At 60.7% G+C, this 19,167-nt stretch overlaps 1 protein-coding gene across 4 annotated transcripts; it reads left to right on the plus strand.

The window, feature by feature from the left end:
• The first annotated feature begins 657 nt into the window (after positions 1–657).
• Csnk1g2 (casein kinase 1 gamma 2) lies at positions 658–18,464 on the plus strand. 4 transcript variants are annotated; one of them, XR_002476835.2, is made up of 13 exons: positions 658–886; positions 12,017–12,436; positions 15,670–15,710; positions 15,788–15,857; positions 15,931–16,079; positions 16,160–16,394; positions 16,485–16,570; positions 16,638–16,722; positions 16,841–16,989; positions 17,301–17,427; positions 17,517–17,623; positions 17,742–17,798; positions 17,922–18,464. XR_002476835.2 is itself a non-coding variant. In XM_021648870.2 (12 exons), exons 2-12 carry the CDS (start codon positions 12,250–12,252, stop codon positions 17,794–17,796), a joined length of 1,245 nt encoding a protein of 414 aa, XP_021504545.1. In that variant the 5' UTR covers positions 661–886; positions 12,017–12,249; the 3' UTR covers positions 17,797–18,464. The 4 variants fall into 4 exon arrangements, 3 of the variants coding, with proteins under 3 accessions (XP_060227115.1, XP_021504545.1, XP_021504544.1); XM_021648870.2 differs by having other exon boundaries at positions 661–886; positions 15,934–16,079; positions 17,344–17,427; positions 17,742–18,464; XM_021648869.2 differs by having other exon boundaries at positions 662–886; positions 17,344–17,427; positions 17,742–18,464.
• The last annotated feature ends 703 nt before the right edge of the window (positions 18,465–19,167 follow it).

Raw genomic sequence — 19,167 nt, forward strand, 5'->3', positions numbered from 1 at the left:
TGGCGAGACAGTGACGTCACAGACAACGCTGTGGGTTGGCGCCCGGGAGACCGCCACGCGTCTCCATGGGAACGAGAGGGCGAAGCCCGGCGGATTCCCGAACCCCGCCCCCACAGGGTGGGGCTGCTGGCCCTATTCGCAGACCAGGTACGCTCTCGCAGCCACCAGGCTCTGGCGTCCCTCGGACCCGCACGGGGCCGGCCTCGGCTTGTCCACAAAGCGCGGCGGCCTCTTACCCAAGGCGCCGTCGCAAAACGGCGTGACCGCTACTCGGCCACGCCCCTGCGTTAGGGTAACGCTCGGCTTCTGCCTCCAACCTACGCACTAGTGTGGTAAAGCTCCGCCCTATCACTAGGCCACGCCCCCAACCCGTCGTAAAGCGCTCCCCCTACCTCATGGCCACTCCCCTACCTTGTGGCTAAAGTTCCGCGCCCACCTTCAAGCCACGCCCTCACAATGTCGTAAAGCCCCGCGCTCGCCTCCAAGCCACAGCTCTGAGAGTCGTAAAGCTCAGCGCCCTCCTCAGATACCATGCCTACAGTGTCGTAAAGCCACGTTCCCCGCCTCAAGGCCACGCCCTGCGCTGTGACGCAGCAACGCGCACGCCTCTAGCGGCCTGGTCGCGCCTGCGCAGTAGTGCGCTCAGGCCGCCGCCCCCCCGCTGGCCGACGCTGTCGGCGTAAGGCGCGCGGGGGCTCCGCGGAGCGGGCGCGGCGGAGCGGCGGAGCCCGGCCCTCTCCGCCGAACATGCCGAGGCCGGCCCCGGCAGCGCGGGAGCCGGATCGGGGGCCCGAGCCGGAGCGCGAACGTGCGCGGGGCCCGGAGCGGGGGACGCCGCGCTGCTGAGCTCGGCCGCCGCCGCCCGCGGGCCCCAGGCGGGGCGCAGGTAATGTTGCGCGCGCACGACCGGCCGCGCCCCACTCCCGCCGCGCCGCGACCCCGTGACCCTCACTGACCCCGGTTGACCCCATCTCCGCACCAGGGCGAGCATCGTCCCACCCTGTGGTTCCCGATTGGTGCTCCGCACCACGCTACCCCCACTTCCGGTCACCCTGCCTCAGTATCCCTCACTCTTTGACTCCACCTCTGAGGTGGCTCTCAGAGCCCTAAGTTACCGTGTTTACTGTTTTCCAGGCGCCCGCACTTCCGGTCACCCTCTTCCCGGGACTCCTCATTCTGCCTCTGTTCCCTCACACTCTGACCTCATCCGTGTGCCTGCGCTCTGTCCTCTCAATTTCCTGTACCTCCTTCCCAGGTGTTAAGCCCCACCTGCAACCCCCGCGGTTTTCTCCGTGTCTCGCTGTGTCCCTTTCTTGTCCGCAGACCCGTCCACCTGGGCCTCCTCCCTTCTGGGCCCTGCTCCTTGTTCCTCCGCACTCCCTGCCCTTCTCCCTGATGTTCACTCTGCACTGTTTGTAGTCCTGATGGTTTGTTGGGAGAGAAGAGCTGGGGGCTTGGGGACAGGCACAGAGGGTCCTGTGTAGGCGTTGGGGGGACCTGTTGCAGGGAGCTGCTTGGGAACTCTGGGCCCAGCTGCCTGGGCCCTCCCCCTTCCGCTCTGGCCACCGGCTTTGTTTTCCGGAAACACACGGATCAAGGCAGGAGGGGTGAGATGTCTGAGCAGGCAGCTGGATCCCCTGCCTGTCCGTCTCTGCCGCAACTTTGTCCACGGGTGACTTTTCAATAAGACAGGAACGCTGAGAATGCCTGCAGGGAGGGCTCTTCTGTGTCGTCCTGGGCTTCTGGGTTGGGGGCAGCTGGTTTTCATCTTGGCCTCCGGATGGCAGTTTTCAGGAAGCAGTCTGGGTGGTGTGTAGGTGGAGGCCGGGAGATGTGTTTGTGTCCTCTGTGGGTTGCAGTCTGCTCACCCAGCCTATCCCTCAGGGCTGATGGGGTCTTTGTCAGGTAGCCTCGGTGGTTGTCTGTGGCCTGGGGACTCTGGTTGCTGATGGGTGGAAGGCACCAAGGCCTTGTTGGTATTGGAGAAATGCCAGCTGCCCACAGGGACTGTGCTGAGCCAGTCAGGTGTGGGGGGACACACTATGTCTGGACTCCTCGCCTGTCCTGAGGGCTTGCTTTGGGTGTAGAGAAGGATGGTCTCTGCAGTTGTCTTTCCACCGGAGCGGTGTGGAGCTGGCTGGTGGGCTCTCGAGGAGATCACAGGCACACAGTGCCTGCCATAAGTCTCTAGGCTGGACAGACACTCTTCAGTCCCCACCGTCCCCACAAAGCCGGAGGCCTGGAGAGTCCCTGGGAGTCAGTGGAAGGGGCCCTGAGGGACTGAGCAAGAGAGCTGAGGACCCCCAGGGAGGGCCATATACCGGGGTTCTGAAGCTGGCCAAGGCTCCAGGGCCCGCTTTGGGCAAATGGGCTGAGGTCTGGTATCTGTATGCCCGTGTCACCAGCAGGGCTGCTTTGAGCATGCCTCGTGTATCGCTGGGCCTGCTCAGAGATGTGGCCTCTGTCTGTTTTGACTTCACATGGCATGGTTACTGTGGGCTCCAAGCATGTTCTAGAGGCCAGGCCTCCAGCGCTGTCCACCAGGGTGTGGAATTAATGTCTGAATTACCTGTGATTCCTCCTCCTTAATCATAGAGTAGTTGTGCAGCAGAAGGATGCAGGTGAGGTTCTTGGTGATTGAACTGCTTCCACACGCCCATCCCGGCTTTGGGGATGCAGCATGCCCATTTGTGAGTCAAACATGTGGCATGCCAGACAGATGCAGGGGAGGGCTACTCGGTGTCCGTGGGGAGCTGAGGGGTGAGGGGTGCTTGACCGGGACACAGGCTGAGGATGGTATCCGCACACCCAGACAGGACAGACGCTGTGCTGCAGGAGAGGCGGTGTTTATTCTGTGTGTGCACCCTCCTGCACTAGGGTCCACACAGAGCCACCCCAGGCCCCTTCCACCAGCAAGCAATAGCCAGTATACTTTCTACAAGGGGCTGGGGATGATGCGGCCTGCCCTTGGCTGTGTGCTAGGCCAGGTGAGAGGTGAGGAGAAGCAGGACTGTAGGGCCCTGCTGTGGTAAAGTGCCACGTGTAGTGTGGCCTTTGGTGTCATGATGGCATGGGACAGGCCAGTGGCTTTTTTATAATCTGGACTACAGAAGGAGGCTTTAACCACAGAGTCCTGGGCCTGGGTCACAGTGGGGAAGTGGCCGGGGCTTCATCCAGGCTCCCCCATACATCTGCCATCTACCGGCTTGGTGGCCATGCTCCCGCTGGACCCAAGCCTTGTCCTTGTAGGCAGGACATCAGCTTGCCAGCCAGCGCCCCAGGAAGTCTGTGTCTGAGAGCCTGTTGGTCAGAGCTGGCGCAGCCCTAGGCATGAGACTCACAGAGATGTTGGCTATGCCCTGAGAAAACCCACCTTGTGTGGCCCTGTGGGATTGGGAGGACGCACCGTTTCTTTGCTGTCCTATCCACGCCTCATCACCTCTGTTACTTCCAGAGACTGAACAGTAGTACTTATTTATGTAGGGACCTCAGTCAAGGTTGTCCCCATCCTGGTTCCCAAGAGTTGTCAGTCACACTGTGGGCACAGCAGGGGCTTGACTTCAAGGTTTGGGGTCGGGAACTCCAGCAGGAGTTCTGGCTACTGGAATGCAGAAGTCTGTGGAGTGTGGGTGGCCTCCTGGTCAGCTGAGGAGACGGCCTCTGGCTGCTGACACTTGGGTGGGACCAGATCCCAGGTGTTCAGGGATGTTGGACTATCAGACCCTACGAATCCCTTCCCTCTGTGCTCTGTCCCCCACACTGCCCTGTCACAGGAGACTGTGTCCTAGGCTGAGGGAGCACAGGACACCTGGAACAGGTGGCAGAGAGCCAGGTGGCAGGGACCTGCAGCTGTCAGATGTGCCCATGTGTCGTCTCTCGCCCCATGTTTGTGCCTACTGCCCCATGAGGCCTCCTGGGAGCCCAAACAGACACTGGTCCCCAGTCCTCACGGAAGCCCCTAGCGCCCAGTGACATTGTGGGGACTGGGTGATGCCAGGCTGCACCCTGGGTCGGTGCTCCCATTAGAGGCTAGGTGTTGTGAGTGGCCACCTGTCCTCTCTGAAAGAATCCAGTGGCCAAGGGGCCATTCCTCCCCTGGAGCAGGCCTTTGTATTGCTCTGGCCTTGCTACAACCCTTGCCCCTCGGACAGCTCAGCGCCACCAGGCCAAGACAGATTGAGGTCACATCCTGTTAAATGACAGATCTTTTAGAGCCTCTAACACCAGCCAGGGTCCAGTGGCAGCATGCAGCCTCACACTGAGTGCAGCGAAAGCCAGGAACAAGGGTGTCCACAAGGGCCTGTGAAGACCTGTGACAGCAGGGCACAAACCTGGGACAAAAGAACGCTAGCCTGGCAAGGCCCAGAGGTGTGATTCTCCAGCCAGGGTGCCGATTACTGACTCCCTAGAGACCCTCCAGGGCATGCCACACCTAGTTGGAGCCACGTGGGAAGAAACCCATCTTGCTGTTTTTATTTTAGGTTTTTGAGACAAGGTCTCAGGTGGATTAGGATGATCTTGAACACCTGATCCTCCTACTTCCCTCTCAGTGCTGGGGTTGCTGTGCCTGACTGTTTTGATGGGGGGTCTTGTATCTCAGGTGTGCACATGGCTGTAGAGCACATGCCACTTGGTGTCTGCGAGGTCAGAGGGCAGCTTCTCTTGCACTTAGGTACTTGGGTTTGTTTTTTGATGCACGGGTCTCTGTGTAGCCCTGGCTGTCCTGGAGCTTGCTGTATAGACCATGGTGGCCTTCTTTCACATTGATGCTGTTTCCAGGGGTCAAACTTGGGTTGTGAGGCTTGTGGACGACAGTGCCTTAAGGGCCCACTGAGCCATCTCGGCAGCCCTTTTTTGTTTTGTGAGACCCATTGCAACTCTGTAGCCAGGCTGTCCTGAACTCCTGGTATAGTGTAGTCCTGGCTGATCCTACGCTCAGCTCATGTCTGCCTCAGCTTCCTGAATGCTGGGACATAGGTTTGTGGCACCACATCCAGTGAAACTGTCCTTGACTCTGCTGTAAGGCTACTACTGGAGTAGCCTAGGCTGGCCTCCATGTATCTAAGGATGGCCTTCAGTTCCTTGGCTCCTGGGCTTTTGGTCTGTGTATATTCTCCTGGGGTTAGAGTGGGAAAGATGGGGGCATTCCTGGGGCAGCTAAAGTCAGCCCTAGCTTAGGCCTGTACGTTGTCAGGTGTGTCTGCAGATTGGGGGGGGGGGGGCATCAAAAGCAGGACCACCGTGCAGGCTGGGCCAGGAGCCCCGGGTCTGCAGCTGCCCAGGCACTGGGACCCACAGGGCTGGCAGGCAGTGTGCAGCCCCAGGTGCTGGCCTGTCCTCTCCCACTCGCTAAGGCTTGTGCTTCCTGTGGGGGCACACCCCTGTGGACTCCTGGGCAATCTGCATGCTGCCCTTGGCTGTTGAATTGGGCCCCTGAGAAGAGGTGCGGCCTGGGTGGGGCCCACTCTGCCTTTCCCCGGTGCCGGGAGCCTGTACTTCGCCCAGCACTGGCCTCTATCCAGTGGCGACTGCATGTGTGCGCTGGGCCCTCTGCACACTGACAGTGGTAGGCAGTGCTAACAACCAGGCTTTGAGGCGCCTCCTGGACAGGTGTCTCCGCAGAGTTAAGGTTCGTGGTCACCTTCACCTGTGTAAGAGTGTACAGGGCTTCTCCCCCCTGCCCAGTGTACTGTTACTAAAATGTTAAGACCAAGTACGGTGGCTTCTACCTATCTTCCCCACATTAGGGCAGGGAGGCAGGGGGTGGGGGTTCAGGACCAGGGTAGAAGTGCCGGGGAAGACAGTGGGCAAAGCCCTGCCCCAAGCTCAGGTCTCCCAGCACCCGTTAGATGCCGGGTGGGGCACACTGAGACACAGCCCCAAGATAAGGTGGAGAGCTGCCCAGGAAGACACTCCGCCCTTGACACCAGCCCCTGGCGCAGGAGTCTACCTTGGCTCGTGCCTGTAATTCCAGTGCTTGGAGACTGAGGCACCCTGCAAGTTGAAGGCCAGCCTGGGCTACATAGACTCTGTTTCAAAAACATAACCAACTGTCAGTTTTTGGTGACCATTACTGGTGACATTTCCGGAATTGCCAGTGGAGGATTCCCCTTCTCTCCACCGTACGCTGCTGAGTTGGGACCTGTGGCTGAGTTCTCGGAGCCCCACGGGCACTGCTGGTGCTCCTGTCCATGGCTTGTGCGGTGGAAAGCACAGATAGCACCCCACAGTCGGCCCTGGGCAGCGCCTGCGCCTGGCCATGTCCGTTTTCGTGTGCTCAGTGATGCCAGCTTTCCTGCCTTTCTACAGCCCTGAGACCGAGCGCTTTGCCCGGCTCCACCCTAGGCCCTGTGGTTGGTGAGCAGGACCCACGGCCTTTACTCACGCCTTGCTGGGTCTCCCCTAGTGGTAATGGCCACCCCGTGTCCTCAGACACATTTCTCCTAGGAACAGTTACCCTCGCTGAGACCTGGGTCAGGAGAGCCCATGGATCCCAAGAGTCTCTGTGTTCTCTTGGCAATCCACACGAGTGCGGAGGGGCCGAGGTCCTCAGTCGCGGAAGCTGGGCTCCCAGGGGGACGCCATTTGCTCTGTTGTGGCGGGCGTTCAGTTTTGACTGGTGAGTGGTAAGTGAGGCTTGAGAACTCCCCGCCTGGTTTCACCTTCAGCCCGGCTCCTTTTTGTAGTTCATGCTGTGGAGATGTCTGGACATCGGAGGCAGAGAGCAGGGTGGTAGCCCTTGCTGTTCAGAGGCCCGTCACCTCCCGTCTCCCGTCCTGTGTGCCCCGGTGTCAGGGTTCTGGGCTGCAGCTTCCGTGTGCCGGCTCTGTTGGTGCTGTCCTAGCTGAGGTAGTGTGCTTGAGCGCTCTGCAGCCGCTGTGGCCGAGTGCGGGTCTGCTGACCCTCACTGCCACACAGCACAGTCTCAGGTCTTGCGGAGCTGTGCTTCAGCCGTTGGTGAGGTCCAAGCAGAACAGCAAGCCCCTGTACTACCGTACAGGGGACCCCACTGCCCTTCCCAGCCGAGCCCACTGCCATGCCGCTTCCACCTCGTCCCCAGCCACTCTGCCTGCGCCTCTGGTGACGGTGATTCATGGCAAGGGGCAGGGGAAGCCATCTTGTGTGGGCAGGAGTCTCAGGGCTCCCCTTGGCCTGGGCCAGCAGCCTCCTGGGATGGGTGCGTCCCTCTTCTAGTCAGCAGACCCTAACTTAATGCCCAGCCGCCCGCTGGCCAGGCGGCACCAACCCCTTGTTGATCAGGCTTCTTTCCGGTTTTGGCTTGCACCCCAAACTTCTCCAGCCATCTCCCAAGATTCTCAGTCCTGGGAGTCGTGGTGTGCCACAGCCTGGGTGTACAAGGAACGGGGGAAGAGATCCCTGCTGGCTCTCCATTCAGGTGCAGCTCTGAGGCTGCAGCTCAGAGCCTCGCTCACTGCAGGGCTCCCATGGCAGGTGCTGTCCCTGCTTGTCCCCTAAGGTGGGTGCCTGGTCTAGCCTAGGAACTGCCAGTGACGTCAGGCAGGGACTGTGACATCACTGAGTGGAGATGCAGAGAGGGGCTTGGGGGCCTCCAGCAGAGGAGCAGCCAGGTCCCCAGCAAGATGGGGGACCCCAAAAAGAACAGGGCAGGTGCGTGCTGGGGCCTTGCAAGGAGGGCTGTGTGTCTCTGGTGGGAGTTCAGCCTGCTGTCAGCCAGCTCCCTGAGCAGTAAGCACCCTGTAGCTAGCCTAGCCTTGCCCAGGCCAGCCCAGCATTTCCCCAGGCCTGGGCTCACCATCTGGGGAAAAGCCTGATTTGGGTGAAAAATCGGGTTCTGGGCCTCTTGGGTCAGGCCAGGGAGCCCTGCCTTCCTTCCACAGCCTCTTTATAGTTCCAGGCTTCAACCAGGGCCAGGGCTAGTGGCGTCTCCTCTTCTCCGGGGTCTCAGGTCACTCCACACATAGTCAGGTGTGCCTGGGACAGCGCAGCTGCTTGGCGCTAAGGTCATCTGTCCCACTGGCCCTCCATGTTGAAGTGACGGGTTTCCTGTGATCTACATATTCTTGGGCACCGCTGACTGCCACATACCCTTGTCTGTGGCTCTTCTGTGAGTGTGGAGCAGCCGTGGTATCCTCAGGCCAGCTTTTATGTCCTTCACCTAGCCACCTCCCCTGGCCCCATGGAGCTGACATAAGCTAGGCAGTGGCCATTGTGTCCCCAGCAGTCCTGTAGGGTCCGTGGGACAGCAGATGGACAGCTGGCTCTCTGATCTTATCTGGCTGCCGTGTCCACTCAGGACATGGGCAGCAAACTTACTGGCCCAGGAAGGCCATGGGTCAAAGGCACAAAAGTGTAGAGGGGCCTGCTTCCTCTTCCAGCCTGCCTTCCTCTGCCCCCTCTTCTGCCATCCCTCCTGCCCAGCCCTGCAGCTGCCCCATTCCCACTGTGTACATCCTAGCTGGCCTGAGCTCCCACACAACAGAGCATGTGCTAGCTGTTGCTGCTGGCGATGGCAGTGTGTGTATGTCTGTGTATGTGTGCCATCTGGATCTTGATCCACACACATAGGTGCACACACAGCCAGGGCATTGAGTCACTCACCTCGAGTGTGGTGATGGGCAGCTTTGTAGGTCACAGCTTTGCAGCCAGCCAGCCAGGCTGAGGAAGAAACGGTGGGCCATCCCTGTCTTCCACAGAGGAGAGGGCAGTCCCCTCTGGGATCCAGCACCATCTAGGTACTTTCTGTTGGAGCCTCGGGCTCTTCTGCCCCTCATGACCTCTGCCCCATGCCCATGTGTGATAGTGGAGGCTCCTCTCTCCTGCCATGGACTTCTCTATACTGGACCTGGCATCCGACACAGCAAGGTGTCCACGCTCTGGGTGCTGATGCCACCTGCCTCGCCCAGCCCCTCCACCCCCTGGATCCCAGGGAAGCCTCTTTACTTGTAGGTTGCGGGGGAGAGGGGTGCACTTGGGGACATTGAGCATTGTGGGAGCAGGGTCCACACCTGACTCCCCAGGCTGTGGTCACAGGGGTCCATCGATGGTGTCCTGGCTGGGTACTTGAGGTGTGCACAGCTCTGTAGCAGGACATCAGTGCTTGGAAGGGCTGGCTTCCTGCACACCCTTGACTACCTGTGAATGACCCTCACCTGCATTTGAGTTCCTCACCCTGAGCTGAGCCTAGAGCCCTGGGGACATCTGTCTGGAGGCAGATGCAGGAGTGCTGGGGCCAGGGGACTAGCCCCGAGGGTGCTTCTTGTGCCCGTGTGCATGCAGTTTTTGAAACTAGCACGTTTAGGGGGAGTGTGAGCCCCATGTGTATGAGGGTCTCGGGACAACTTGTGGGGTCATTTATCTCCTTCCACCATGTAGATCCCAAGGATGAGACATGGGTCATCAGATTTGTCATAGGCAATCTTCAGTCTTCCCTGTGAGAAAGGGTTTCATGTAGCCTAGACTGGCCTTGAACTCCTGATCCTTCTGCCTCCACCTCCTGCATGTTGAGATGATGGGGGGGGGTCGGTGTCATTTGGCTTATGTGTTGAAGATAACCTGCATGCTTGGTGGAGCACTGCCAGCCGAGCCGCAGCTGCAGCCCTGTGAGCGCTTCCCAATGAGAAGGGAATCCCACCATGGACGTTTGTGACACAGAGGCTCTAGAGGAAGCTTTCTGTGACGCCTGCCCAGAGGTGTCCCTTGCTAGGCAAGAGTGAGGGGCAGATGCTTTGCTGCATAGCCCTCATCCTGGCCCCGGTGCAGCCTCTGCCAGTCTCCCGCCTCCACACCAGCCCCTGGAGGCACTCGGGTCCTGGAGCAGGCCCTAATCTATGCCTGTCTCATCATCCTCGAGGCCCACGGCACTGGCAGCCCACATCGTCAGCCTTCCGGGCATGCCTTCCTCCTCCAGTGCTGGTACTCCGTGTCCCAGTGAGGAGATCTCTGCAGAGCTGCCAGGAGCCCCTCCCCATGATGTCCATGGTGGGGAGAGGTGGGACCTCAGGTTGGCTATCTTGTCCCAGGGTGCTGGGCTGTAGCTTTTGAGGGTGTCCTGAGTGGGGTGCATGTTGGTAGCCCGTGGAACATGTACCCTGAGGGTCAGGGCCCCTGCAGTGTGAATCTGAGCTGGAAGCACTCCCAGGCCGCCTGGGCTTTTCCAGGAGTCCCCTTTACCTTGAGGAGAGTCTCACTGTTTATGCTTAAGGAGATTGGACTGTTCCACTGGGGAGCCAGGCTGACCGCCCAGGGTTCCCTTAGACCCCAGCAGGAGAGCCGGAGTGTGGGACCATCAGTGAACGCTGGGATGGTGCGGCATCCTGTGCTGTGCTTTGCTCGCTCACCGCAGCAGACCGGCTGCTGGCTGCAGCCCAGCGGAGCAGCACGTGAAAGCAGTCAGCAAGCAAACATACGAGCCACCCAGACTGGTGCTGGGAGGATGAGGGACCCAAGTGCCTTGCCAGTGCCTGGGAATTGGGGTGCTGCAAGGCTGAGCTGGGAAGCAGCCTGGCAGCCCATCCAAATGTGCCCCAAGAGTACACACATCACACGTGGCCCAGGGGAAGAGAATTCCCTTTCGTGCCTGACTGTAGCAGCATATACGTGTGAACTCAGGTCTCTGAGGCAGGAAGGTGGCTGAGAGTTCAAGACTAACCTAGGCTGTAGACTAGGAGCTTGTCTCAAAAACAAAACCCCCACAGATACATAACAAAACCCAACTTCCATTGCTAAAGTGCTTGCCTTGAAAGCGTGGAGACCTGGGCTGGAGACGGCAGCACCTATATAAAAAGCAGGTGTGGCAGCCACACCTTCATACAGCATTCAGGAGGCAGAGGCAGGCAGATCTCTGGGAGGTCGAGGGCAGCCTGGTCTACACAGTGAGCCGTAGGCCAGCCAGACCCTGTCTCATATTAGTCAATAAAAGTATGTGGTTGCCGGTGCCAAGGAGTCAGGGACAGGAGGACTCCTGAGACCTATTCAGGAAGACCTGTATGCATGGACTTCTGCACACAAAACCATGGCTTGGCCACATACAACACCAGAGTGCAGATCAGAGCACCAAATCTGTATAGTTGGGTAGTGGGGTCACAACAGTGCCACGGCTTCTGGTGCTGTACTGGGTGTTGGCTGCGTCCAGGCCGTTGTGGTTCCTGTAGGCTTGAGGTTGGCAGGCCATGGAATGCACAAGTGTGGGAGACCCACCGTGGCCTCTGGTACCTGAGGTCTCGCCTTCTTTGAGAGGTAGGGCTGTGTTCTCTGCCTAGCTTTCATGGGACCCTGCACTGTGTGACGCTTTGGCTGTTCTGGTCACAAGACAAACATGACCCCAGCTATGGCCAGTGCCTCAGAGCCCAGGCCACCTCCCTTCATGTAACCCCTGCTCCTGCAGAGGTCAGAGCCTGGAGACAGGCTTCCGTCTGTCTCCCATCTGTCTGCCCATTCTTGGGCTCTTGTACAGCTGGCCGTGCCCTTCTGTGTGGTTGGCCTGGCCAGCCCAGGATGGAGGGGTGGACACTCAGCACCTGGGCCCTACCAAGTACACCTTGTTTACCCAGTTTACATGCCATGCACCTGCGTGTCCTGGCTGTCTGCATGGCCGGATCTCTTCACCTGCTGACTTAGGTCAGGTGTAGCTCCTGTCCCCTTGTGGGCACTGTTTTCTCTGCCACTTTCCTTGTCTTGGCTGCCCTGGTGTGGGCGGATCTGTGGTCACCTCTTCCCCTGGACCTGGATGTCCCCTCCCGGCTCTAGCCTTCCACGTGTCCTCTGCCACTTGATGATGGCCTTCCCACCCAAGCTACCCACCCCAGCCTCAAACTGTATCAGCCTCCCCTCCCCTCACAGCATGGTGGCCTTTGCTGCGACCTCTGCTGGAGCCGGCAGGGCATGTGTGTCTCACAGGGTCTTCCTGTGAGCAGATGGCCTTCCCAGGCAGGATGTTGGCAGTCTTACTCAGACCGTCAGAGATCTTTGTGAGCCAGCCCACCAGGAAGGGGCATATCCACAGTCTGTCCTCTGACCTGTGCCTCTTTCTTCACAGCTGGGCGCCACAAGATTTAAGGCGGAGGGATCTGTTGGCAGAATGTCTTCTCTCCCTGCAAGCGACCCTGAGGCCACCAAGATGAGCGCCGCAGCCAGGCCCGCAAGCACACCTTGGTGTCACTAGCCGGGAGCCACCGGGCGCAATGGTGTACTAGGCCGGGCGCGAGCTCAGGTTTCGCACTCGGATCTCACGGCAGAGTCACCGTGGAGAGGCCAGGGTACCACAAACTTATGGATTTTGACAAGAAAGGAGGGAAGGGGGAGTTGGAGGAGGGCCGGAGAATGTCCAAGACCGGCGCGAACCGGAGCAACCACGGCGTCCGCAGTACGGGGACCAGCTCAGGGGTCTTGATGGTGGGCCCCAACTTTCGAGTCGGCAAGAAGATAGGCTGTGGGAACTTCGGAGAGCTTCGCCTAGGTGAGTCCTGCATGCATTGTCTTCCGTACTTGGCTGGGGCCTTCAGGAGGGAGGAGGAGCCCTGGCCGTGTTGGGCGCTCTGCAGGGGAAGAGGCTGCACAGTGAGGCCACAGCGTGCTCCCCTCTGGCTGTCCAATGGCTTGTGTCTGTTGCGCAGCCTTTGGCTGCTTGGACCTTGGGTGTCCATTGTGGCAGTCTTGGCGGACAGGCACGAGCCCCTGAGTGCCCGGGAGGCCAAGGGACCCCTAAGTGTCTGGCCCTGTCTGTGCAGGCCATGAGGACCTGTGTGTAAAAGCTCATCCACCTGCTACGTCAGGTCCCCTGACCGCGCCTGGAGTACTAGGCCAGGGAAGTGTTGCCAGGAACACACTGGCCACTGGGAGTCCGAGAGGGCTTTACTAGAGCTGTCACTCTCCACCCCAGACCCAGGGTTGGGTCAGTGAGGAGCAACAGTTGATAGGGAGGACTGAGTCTGGCCACCGAGGGGACAGCTGTGGCATGAGCTTGTTGGTCGTTGCACTCACTGGCCTGCTCAAGGCGCGCACAGGACCCCATTGTGGTGCAGAGCCTCTGCATCTCTGTGCTCTGTGGCCTCAGGCCTGAGCCTCTGCCTGCAGCCACCAGCTTCAGCTGGCTTCTGAGGCCCAGCCGAAAGATGGTTCCTCCACTGTGGAGATGCCAAACTGCAGCCTTGAAGCCAGCAGCGGCCACACACCCCTTTAATCCCATCACTGGGGAGGCAGAGGCAGGCAGATTTCTGAGTTCCAGGATAGCCGGGCTACACCTGTCTCAAAAAACTTAAGAACAGGAAGAAAGAAAAAAAAAAAACCTGAACAGAGGCTCATGCACACGGGCAGGCATGAACGTGTGCGCATGTGCTTGTGGCCAGCAACACTTTAGAGGGGTCCTGTCCTCAGGGAGTTTCAGGTACAGATTAAGGCTGCAGAGGCTTGGGTGGGATGCGTGTGCCCTGAAAGGGTTTCCGCTAGGCCCTGTGCAGGGCCCGTGTGTAGTAAGATGCTGTGTGAGGTGCTGGCTGCTCCCTGTTGTCGCTGCTGGGGGTGGAGCCTGTGTCGACAGCTTGCACACCTTGACCTTTGTGGGAGTGCAGGGCCCGCCCCTCCCTGCTGGAGTCTGAGCAAGGTGGCTCAGTGGCCATGTGTGCTCCCAGGGTTGCAGTCCAGCTCTGAGCTAAGCATGCTGAGGCAGGGGATCTTCCTAAGTGCAGGTCAGCCTGGGCCTGTCTCCCTCCCCCTCCCCCGCCAAGTTAGGGTGAGTATGAGCTGCCTCCCTGCCTGAGCCCTCACACACACACACCTGCCCCGCCACATGCCTTCCTTACTCCGAAGTCTGTCTGTCTGGCCTGGGTCCACTGAGCTCTTTGGATCTGTAGCGTTATATTTGTTCATTAAATTGGGAGAATCGAAGCCCTTACGTCTGTGCAACTTTCTTCCTCATTATTATGGGGCCATATTCTATCCCTTTCTGGGTGCCCCCTTCCCGCAAAGAGCCCCACCGTGTAGCCCTGGCCCTCCTGGGACACACTGTGTAGACGGAGGTAGCCAGAACTCAGATCCGCCTGCCTCTGCCTCCCGTGTGCCGGGATCAAGCGTGCTCCGCCATGCCTGCTTGCGCCCACACCTACTGTTAGATGTATATGGGCGTTTTGTCCCATGTATGTCACTGCATGCAGTTAGGGACTGTTGTGAGTCCCCATGTGGGTGCCGGGAACTGAACCCAGATCCTCTGGAACAGCAGCCAGTGCTCCTAGCCGCTGAGCCATCTCCCCAGACACCCCACACACACATTTAAGAGAAAGTATTACTGTGTATATTTGAGGAATAGACATTCACACACCCCTGTGGGTGTCAGGGGCAACTTTGGGAGTCTCATTTCTCTTCTTCTGCCTCCCTGTGGGTTCTGGGGGCTTGAACCCTGTTGTCAGCATACATGCCAAGTGCTCTGCCCTGAGCCACCGTGGCTGGCCTCCAGGCATGCTGTCTCACAGAGGAGGGTCACCCTTGCTCACTGTGGGCTAGAATGTCCATGCTCCACAGCCTGTGTGACCTGATGTCCACCAAAACATCCAGTGCCTGTCACACGCACGGGGAACCTGGGCCCTCCCAAGGACTTGCTCAGGGCCGGGCAGGCCAGCAGAAGAGCAGGGCCGGATCAGCGGAAGCTATTTTCAGCAGAGCCCCTGGGGAAATGGCTTAGAAGAGAGGGCGCCTGCGGTGGTTAAAGCTGGAGACCCCTGCTCACAGGCAGGCACGCGTGAGCCACGGCTCCATAGAGACACAGTCCGGGGAGAAGTGGGCAGGGACCTGAACAGACCCTCACAGAGAACAGCTGGCCTAGCACAGCAAGCCGGCAAGGCACAGCTATTGGCTGCTCACCCAGGAGAGCTGAAATACCTTCCGGGTGACGGGTGCCCATGGTGAACAGGACCCGACCCCAAGCTGCCTCCTGGAAGAAACTGAGCTGCCTCACCTTCCACAGCCTGGCATGGTCTGGTGGATCACAGGAGACAGGAGGCCATCACCATCAGTGCGACACAAGCAGTGCACTCTCGGCGTGACTGGTGCTGTGATGGAGTCTTCCAGGAAGAAAGCAGGGACGGAGCAGCCCTGCTGGGTGGCTGGGGAATCAGCTCTTGGGCGGCGACGGAGGCGCCACAGCCGCTGAGGCAGTTGTAGACAGCCTGGCCAGGGAACCCAGCCCAGTGGCTCTGCCTGCCGCTGTGTGCAGGGCCACTAGGTTTGGAGCATGTTTGCCCTGCAGGAGTGGCAGGTGCAAAACACTGGGGTGTGGCCCTGGGGTGGCCTTTGTGACTAGGGATGCTGAGGTAAACACAGCATACTGAGAGGCAGGTGTAAGGGACACCAGGACAGCAGATGTGACCCCCCAGCAGGAGAGGGCAGGAGAGGCTGACTGACAGGCTGAGCCTGCTGCGGGATTCACCAGGACGGGATCGGCAGCATGGGGGCCTCAGCCAGCTATCTGGGTACTATGTGTGCTTTTGTGGGGCTGCGTCCAATTGAGGGGCTCTGTCAGGACCCGCTGGGCCCAAGGGAGGCATCTCCCCATGACTGCATGCAAGGAGCGAGGTGCGGTGCAGGGATTCCTGGGCGGCGGGAGCAGCTCTGACAGCCTTCCCTGGAGAGTGCGGCCCTGGGTTCTGGGTGGAGTGGCTCCCTAGTCCCGAGCCCTGATGGCCCCTGTTGCCTCCCCAGGAAAGAACCTGTATACAAATGAGTACGTGGCTATCAAGCTGGTGAGTGTGCCCCCCACGCCCCGCTGTGCGCCCCAGGCCTGGGGAGAGGGCCTAGCTAATAGTGCCTTGTCCCGCAGGAGCCCATCAAGTCCCGGGCCCCGCAGCTGCACTTGGAGTACCGCTTCTACAAGCAGCTCAGCACAGCAGGTGAGGCGCGCCCCGGGGGCGGGCTGCCCTTCCGGAGCGGGCAGGGGCTCCAGCTCGCGTGCTTCTCTCGCAGAAGGTGTCCCTCAGGTCTACTACTTCGGCCCGTGCGGGAAGTATAACGCCATGGTGCTGGAGCTGCTGGGGCCCAGCCTGGAGGACCTGTTCGACCTGTGTGACCGCACCTTCACGCTGAAGACGGTGCTCATGATCGCCATCCAGCTGGTGCGGGGCGGGGCGGGGCCTGGGCGGGGGCGGGGCCTGGGTGCCGGCGCCCGCCCGCTGACCCGGTCCCACCCCCCCAGATCTCGCGCATGGAGTACGTGCACACCAAGAGCCTCATCTACCGCGATGTGAAGCCCGAGAACTTCCTGGTCGGGCGGCCGGGCAGCAAGCGGCAGCACTCCATCCACATCATCGACTTCGGGCTGGCCAAGGAGTACATCGACCCCGAGACCAAGAAGCACATCCCCTACCGCGAGCACAAGAGCCTGACGGGCACGGCGCGCTACATGAGCATCAACACGCACCTGGGCAAGGGTGAGCGGCGGGGGCGGGGCGGGGCCGGCGGGCGGGGGCGGGGGCGGGGGCTGGGCGGCGGCTGAGCCCGAGCCGTGCTGTCCCCCGCAGAGCAGAGCCGCCGGGACGACCTGGAGGCGCTGGGCCACATGTTCATGTACTTCCTGCGAGGCAGTCTGCCCTGGCAGGGGCTCAAGGTGGGCGGGGCCTCCCGGGGGCGGGGCGGCGTGGGCGCGGGCCGGCGCTCACGGGCCGCTCCCGCAGGCCGACACGCTGAAGGAACGCTACCAGAAGATCGGGGACACCAAGCGCGCCACGCCCATCGAGGTGCTGTGCGAGAGCTTCCCGGGTGAGGAGGCCCCGCCCCCCAGCCCACCCACCCCCAGCCCGCCCCGCTCCTTTCCCCTCCTCCCCCCCCCCCGCCGGGCTCCCCCGGGTGACCGCGTCCCCGTCCTCCTCTTGCGCAGAGGAGATGGCCACGTACTTGCGCTACGTGCGGCGCCTGGACTTCTTCGAGAAGCCGGACTACGACTACCTGAGGAAGCTGTTCACCGACCTCTTCGACCGCAGCGGCTATGTGTTTGACTACGAGTACGACTGGGCCGGGAAGCCCCTGGTACGTGGAGGTGATGTGGGAGCACCCGTCAGCACTCAGCGCCGGAGGGGTGTGAGGGTGGAGCCCCGGGCGGGGTCCACCGGGTGGGCGCCCCGGAGTCACGCCCCGCACTGGATGGGCACGCCGACCCGCTCCACACTGGGAGCCGGGAGGGCGCAGGCGGAGATCCCAGGTGATGGGTGGGGTGCAGGGGCCTCCCGGCCCGCAGGTGAGGTAGGGCCCCGCAGGAGGTGAGGTGGGGTGGGCCGGCCTCTCCGCAGGGAGGGGCGGCTGGGCCTGGGCGCGGGTCAGGAACTGTCCTGGGGCTGCAGCGACGCCTGCCGCTCCATCCCGTCCTGACAAACGCTCCCGCAGCCAACGCCCATCGGCACGGTCCACGCTGACCTGCCCACCCAGCCACCACATCGCGACAAAGCCCCGCCCCACAACAAGAACCAGGTGAGAGCCAGACCTAGGGGTGCGGCCCGGAGGGACGGAGGGCCGTGACCCAGCTGGCAGAGCTGGCCTGATCGGCCCCGCCCTTCCAGGCGCTGAACTCCACCAACGGAGAGCTGAACACGGACGACCCCACCGCGGGCCACTCCAACGCCCCCATCGCGGCCCCCGCAGAGGTGGAGGTGGCGGATGAAACCAAGTAAGGCCCACGGTGGTACCGTGCTGGGCACCACGCACCCGTCACCATTCCGCACCTTGCCCCGCCCCCCCGTCACCGCCCTTGTTGCCCCCTGTCACCGCCCTTGTTGCCCCTGCAGGTGCTGCTGCTTCTTCAAGAGGAGAAAGAGAAAATCGCTTCAGCGACACAAGTGAGGGTGGGTGCGTCCAGGATCCCAGGCGGGTGTCCAGGAAGGTTGCAGTGTCCTGGGTGGCGTGGGGCTCCTTGGCCCACGTGCAGGCACCATCTTCCGGGACTTGGGGTCGCTTCCTTCACACAGGACTTGGGCGGAAATCTCTACACCCGTGTCTCACCGTCCCCTTGGAGAGCATTAACTATTTAAACCAGGAGAGAAGCACCGCGCCGTCCCTGCTGCGCCCAGTTAGCTCATAAAGTACAGCTTGCCCCCTCGATCCAAAGGCCGTTTTCTCGAGCGGGGCAGGCCCGGGGCGTGGGTGTCACACGGAGAGGCCACGAGGCCTTAGCCACCAAAGGGGAGGCGCGGGCGCTACCGCTGCACCAAAGCCGGGGCGGAGCGTGGGAAGGTCTCCGCACGGGGACTGGTCTGGCCCTCAGGAGCCAGGGCGGCCATGACTGGTGTCCCTGCGTGCGGGACCCACCCACGGGACAGAATCGCCTTAACGCCCTGCCCCGGGGCAGCAGAGAGGCGGTCCCACGGGAGGGCCAGGTCTCGGGAGCCGAGTTCTTGCTTTACAACGTGTACAGAAATGAACTTATGTTTCTCTGGCGCTTCCTTGAAGCCGTAGAGTTTAGGGGCTTTTTTTAAAAAAAAAAATAAAAAATAAACAAAACCATCCTCAAGCATGGGCCTGGTCTTTACCATCCGTAGGAGGTTCGGGTCTAGGGAAAAAGAGGGACCCAGCTGGCTGGCTCACGGGAGGCCCGGGAGCTGGGCCCGCCTGGCTGCGGTGTGGGAGGGCTGCTGCTCCCGATCCCGAGGGACCCAGCAGTCCCCGAGAAGACGGTGGGTCTGGATCTGACCGGCAGTCCCACCGAGCCAGCGCCGCAGGGCAGGGGTCTGCAGAAAGGTAGGCCTCAGGCCGGAGACCGAGCTGAGGTGGCAGGCGCCTGGTGCCGAGCGGGGAGGGGGCTGTGTGAAAAAAGGGTTCATGGGAGAATGGAGGTGGGAAAGAAGATAGGAGCAAGGAGATAGGAGGCTGGAGAGATAACTGGGCAGGCAGGGACTCTGGAAGCGTTGGAGACCTGAATTCCATCCCCAGCACACAGGTCGCTGCTTAAGCCACAGGTGTCCAGGTGTCCACTGTCCCTGGGGAACTCAGCGCCATCTCCTGGCCTCCGTGAGCACATACACGCTGTCATGCAGACAATGCGCAAATGAAAAAAATTTTTTAAAGATTTTTTTATTGTGTATACAGTGTTGTCTGGACCTCAGAAGAGGGCAGCAGATCTCACTATAGATGGCTGTGAGCCACCATGTGGTTGTCGTGAACTGAACTCAGGACCTCTGGAACCAGTGCTCTTAAATCTCTGAGCCGTCTCTCCAG

This window comes from Meriones unguiculatus, chromosome 17 (genome assembly GCF_030254825.1).
Source record: "Meriones unguiculatus strain TT.TT164.6M chromosome 17, Bangor_MerUng_6.1, whole genome shotgun sequence".
Lineage (NCBI taxonomy): Eukaryota > Metazoa > Chordata > Mammalia > Rodentia > Muridae > Meriones > Meriones unguiculatus.

Excerpts from the sequence above, each read along its gene's own strand:
- Csnk1g2 (XM_021648869.2), top strand. The coding sequence starts at position 12,250 with ATGGATTTTGACAAGAAAGGAGGGAAGGGGGAGTTGGAGGAGGGCCGG. Across the intron at positions 16,080-16,159 it reads TCATGATCGCCATCCAGCTG|ATCTCGCGCATGGAGTACGT; the intron begins GTGCGGGGCGGG and ends CCACCCCCCCAG. Across the intron at positions 16,990-17,343 it reads ACTGGGCCGGGAAGCCCCTG|CCAACGCCCATCGGCACGGT; the intron begins GTACGTGGAGGT and ends ACGCTCCCGCAG.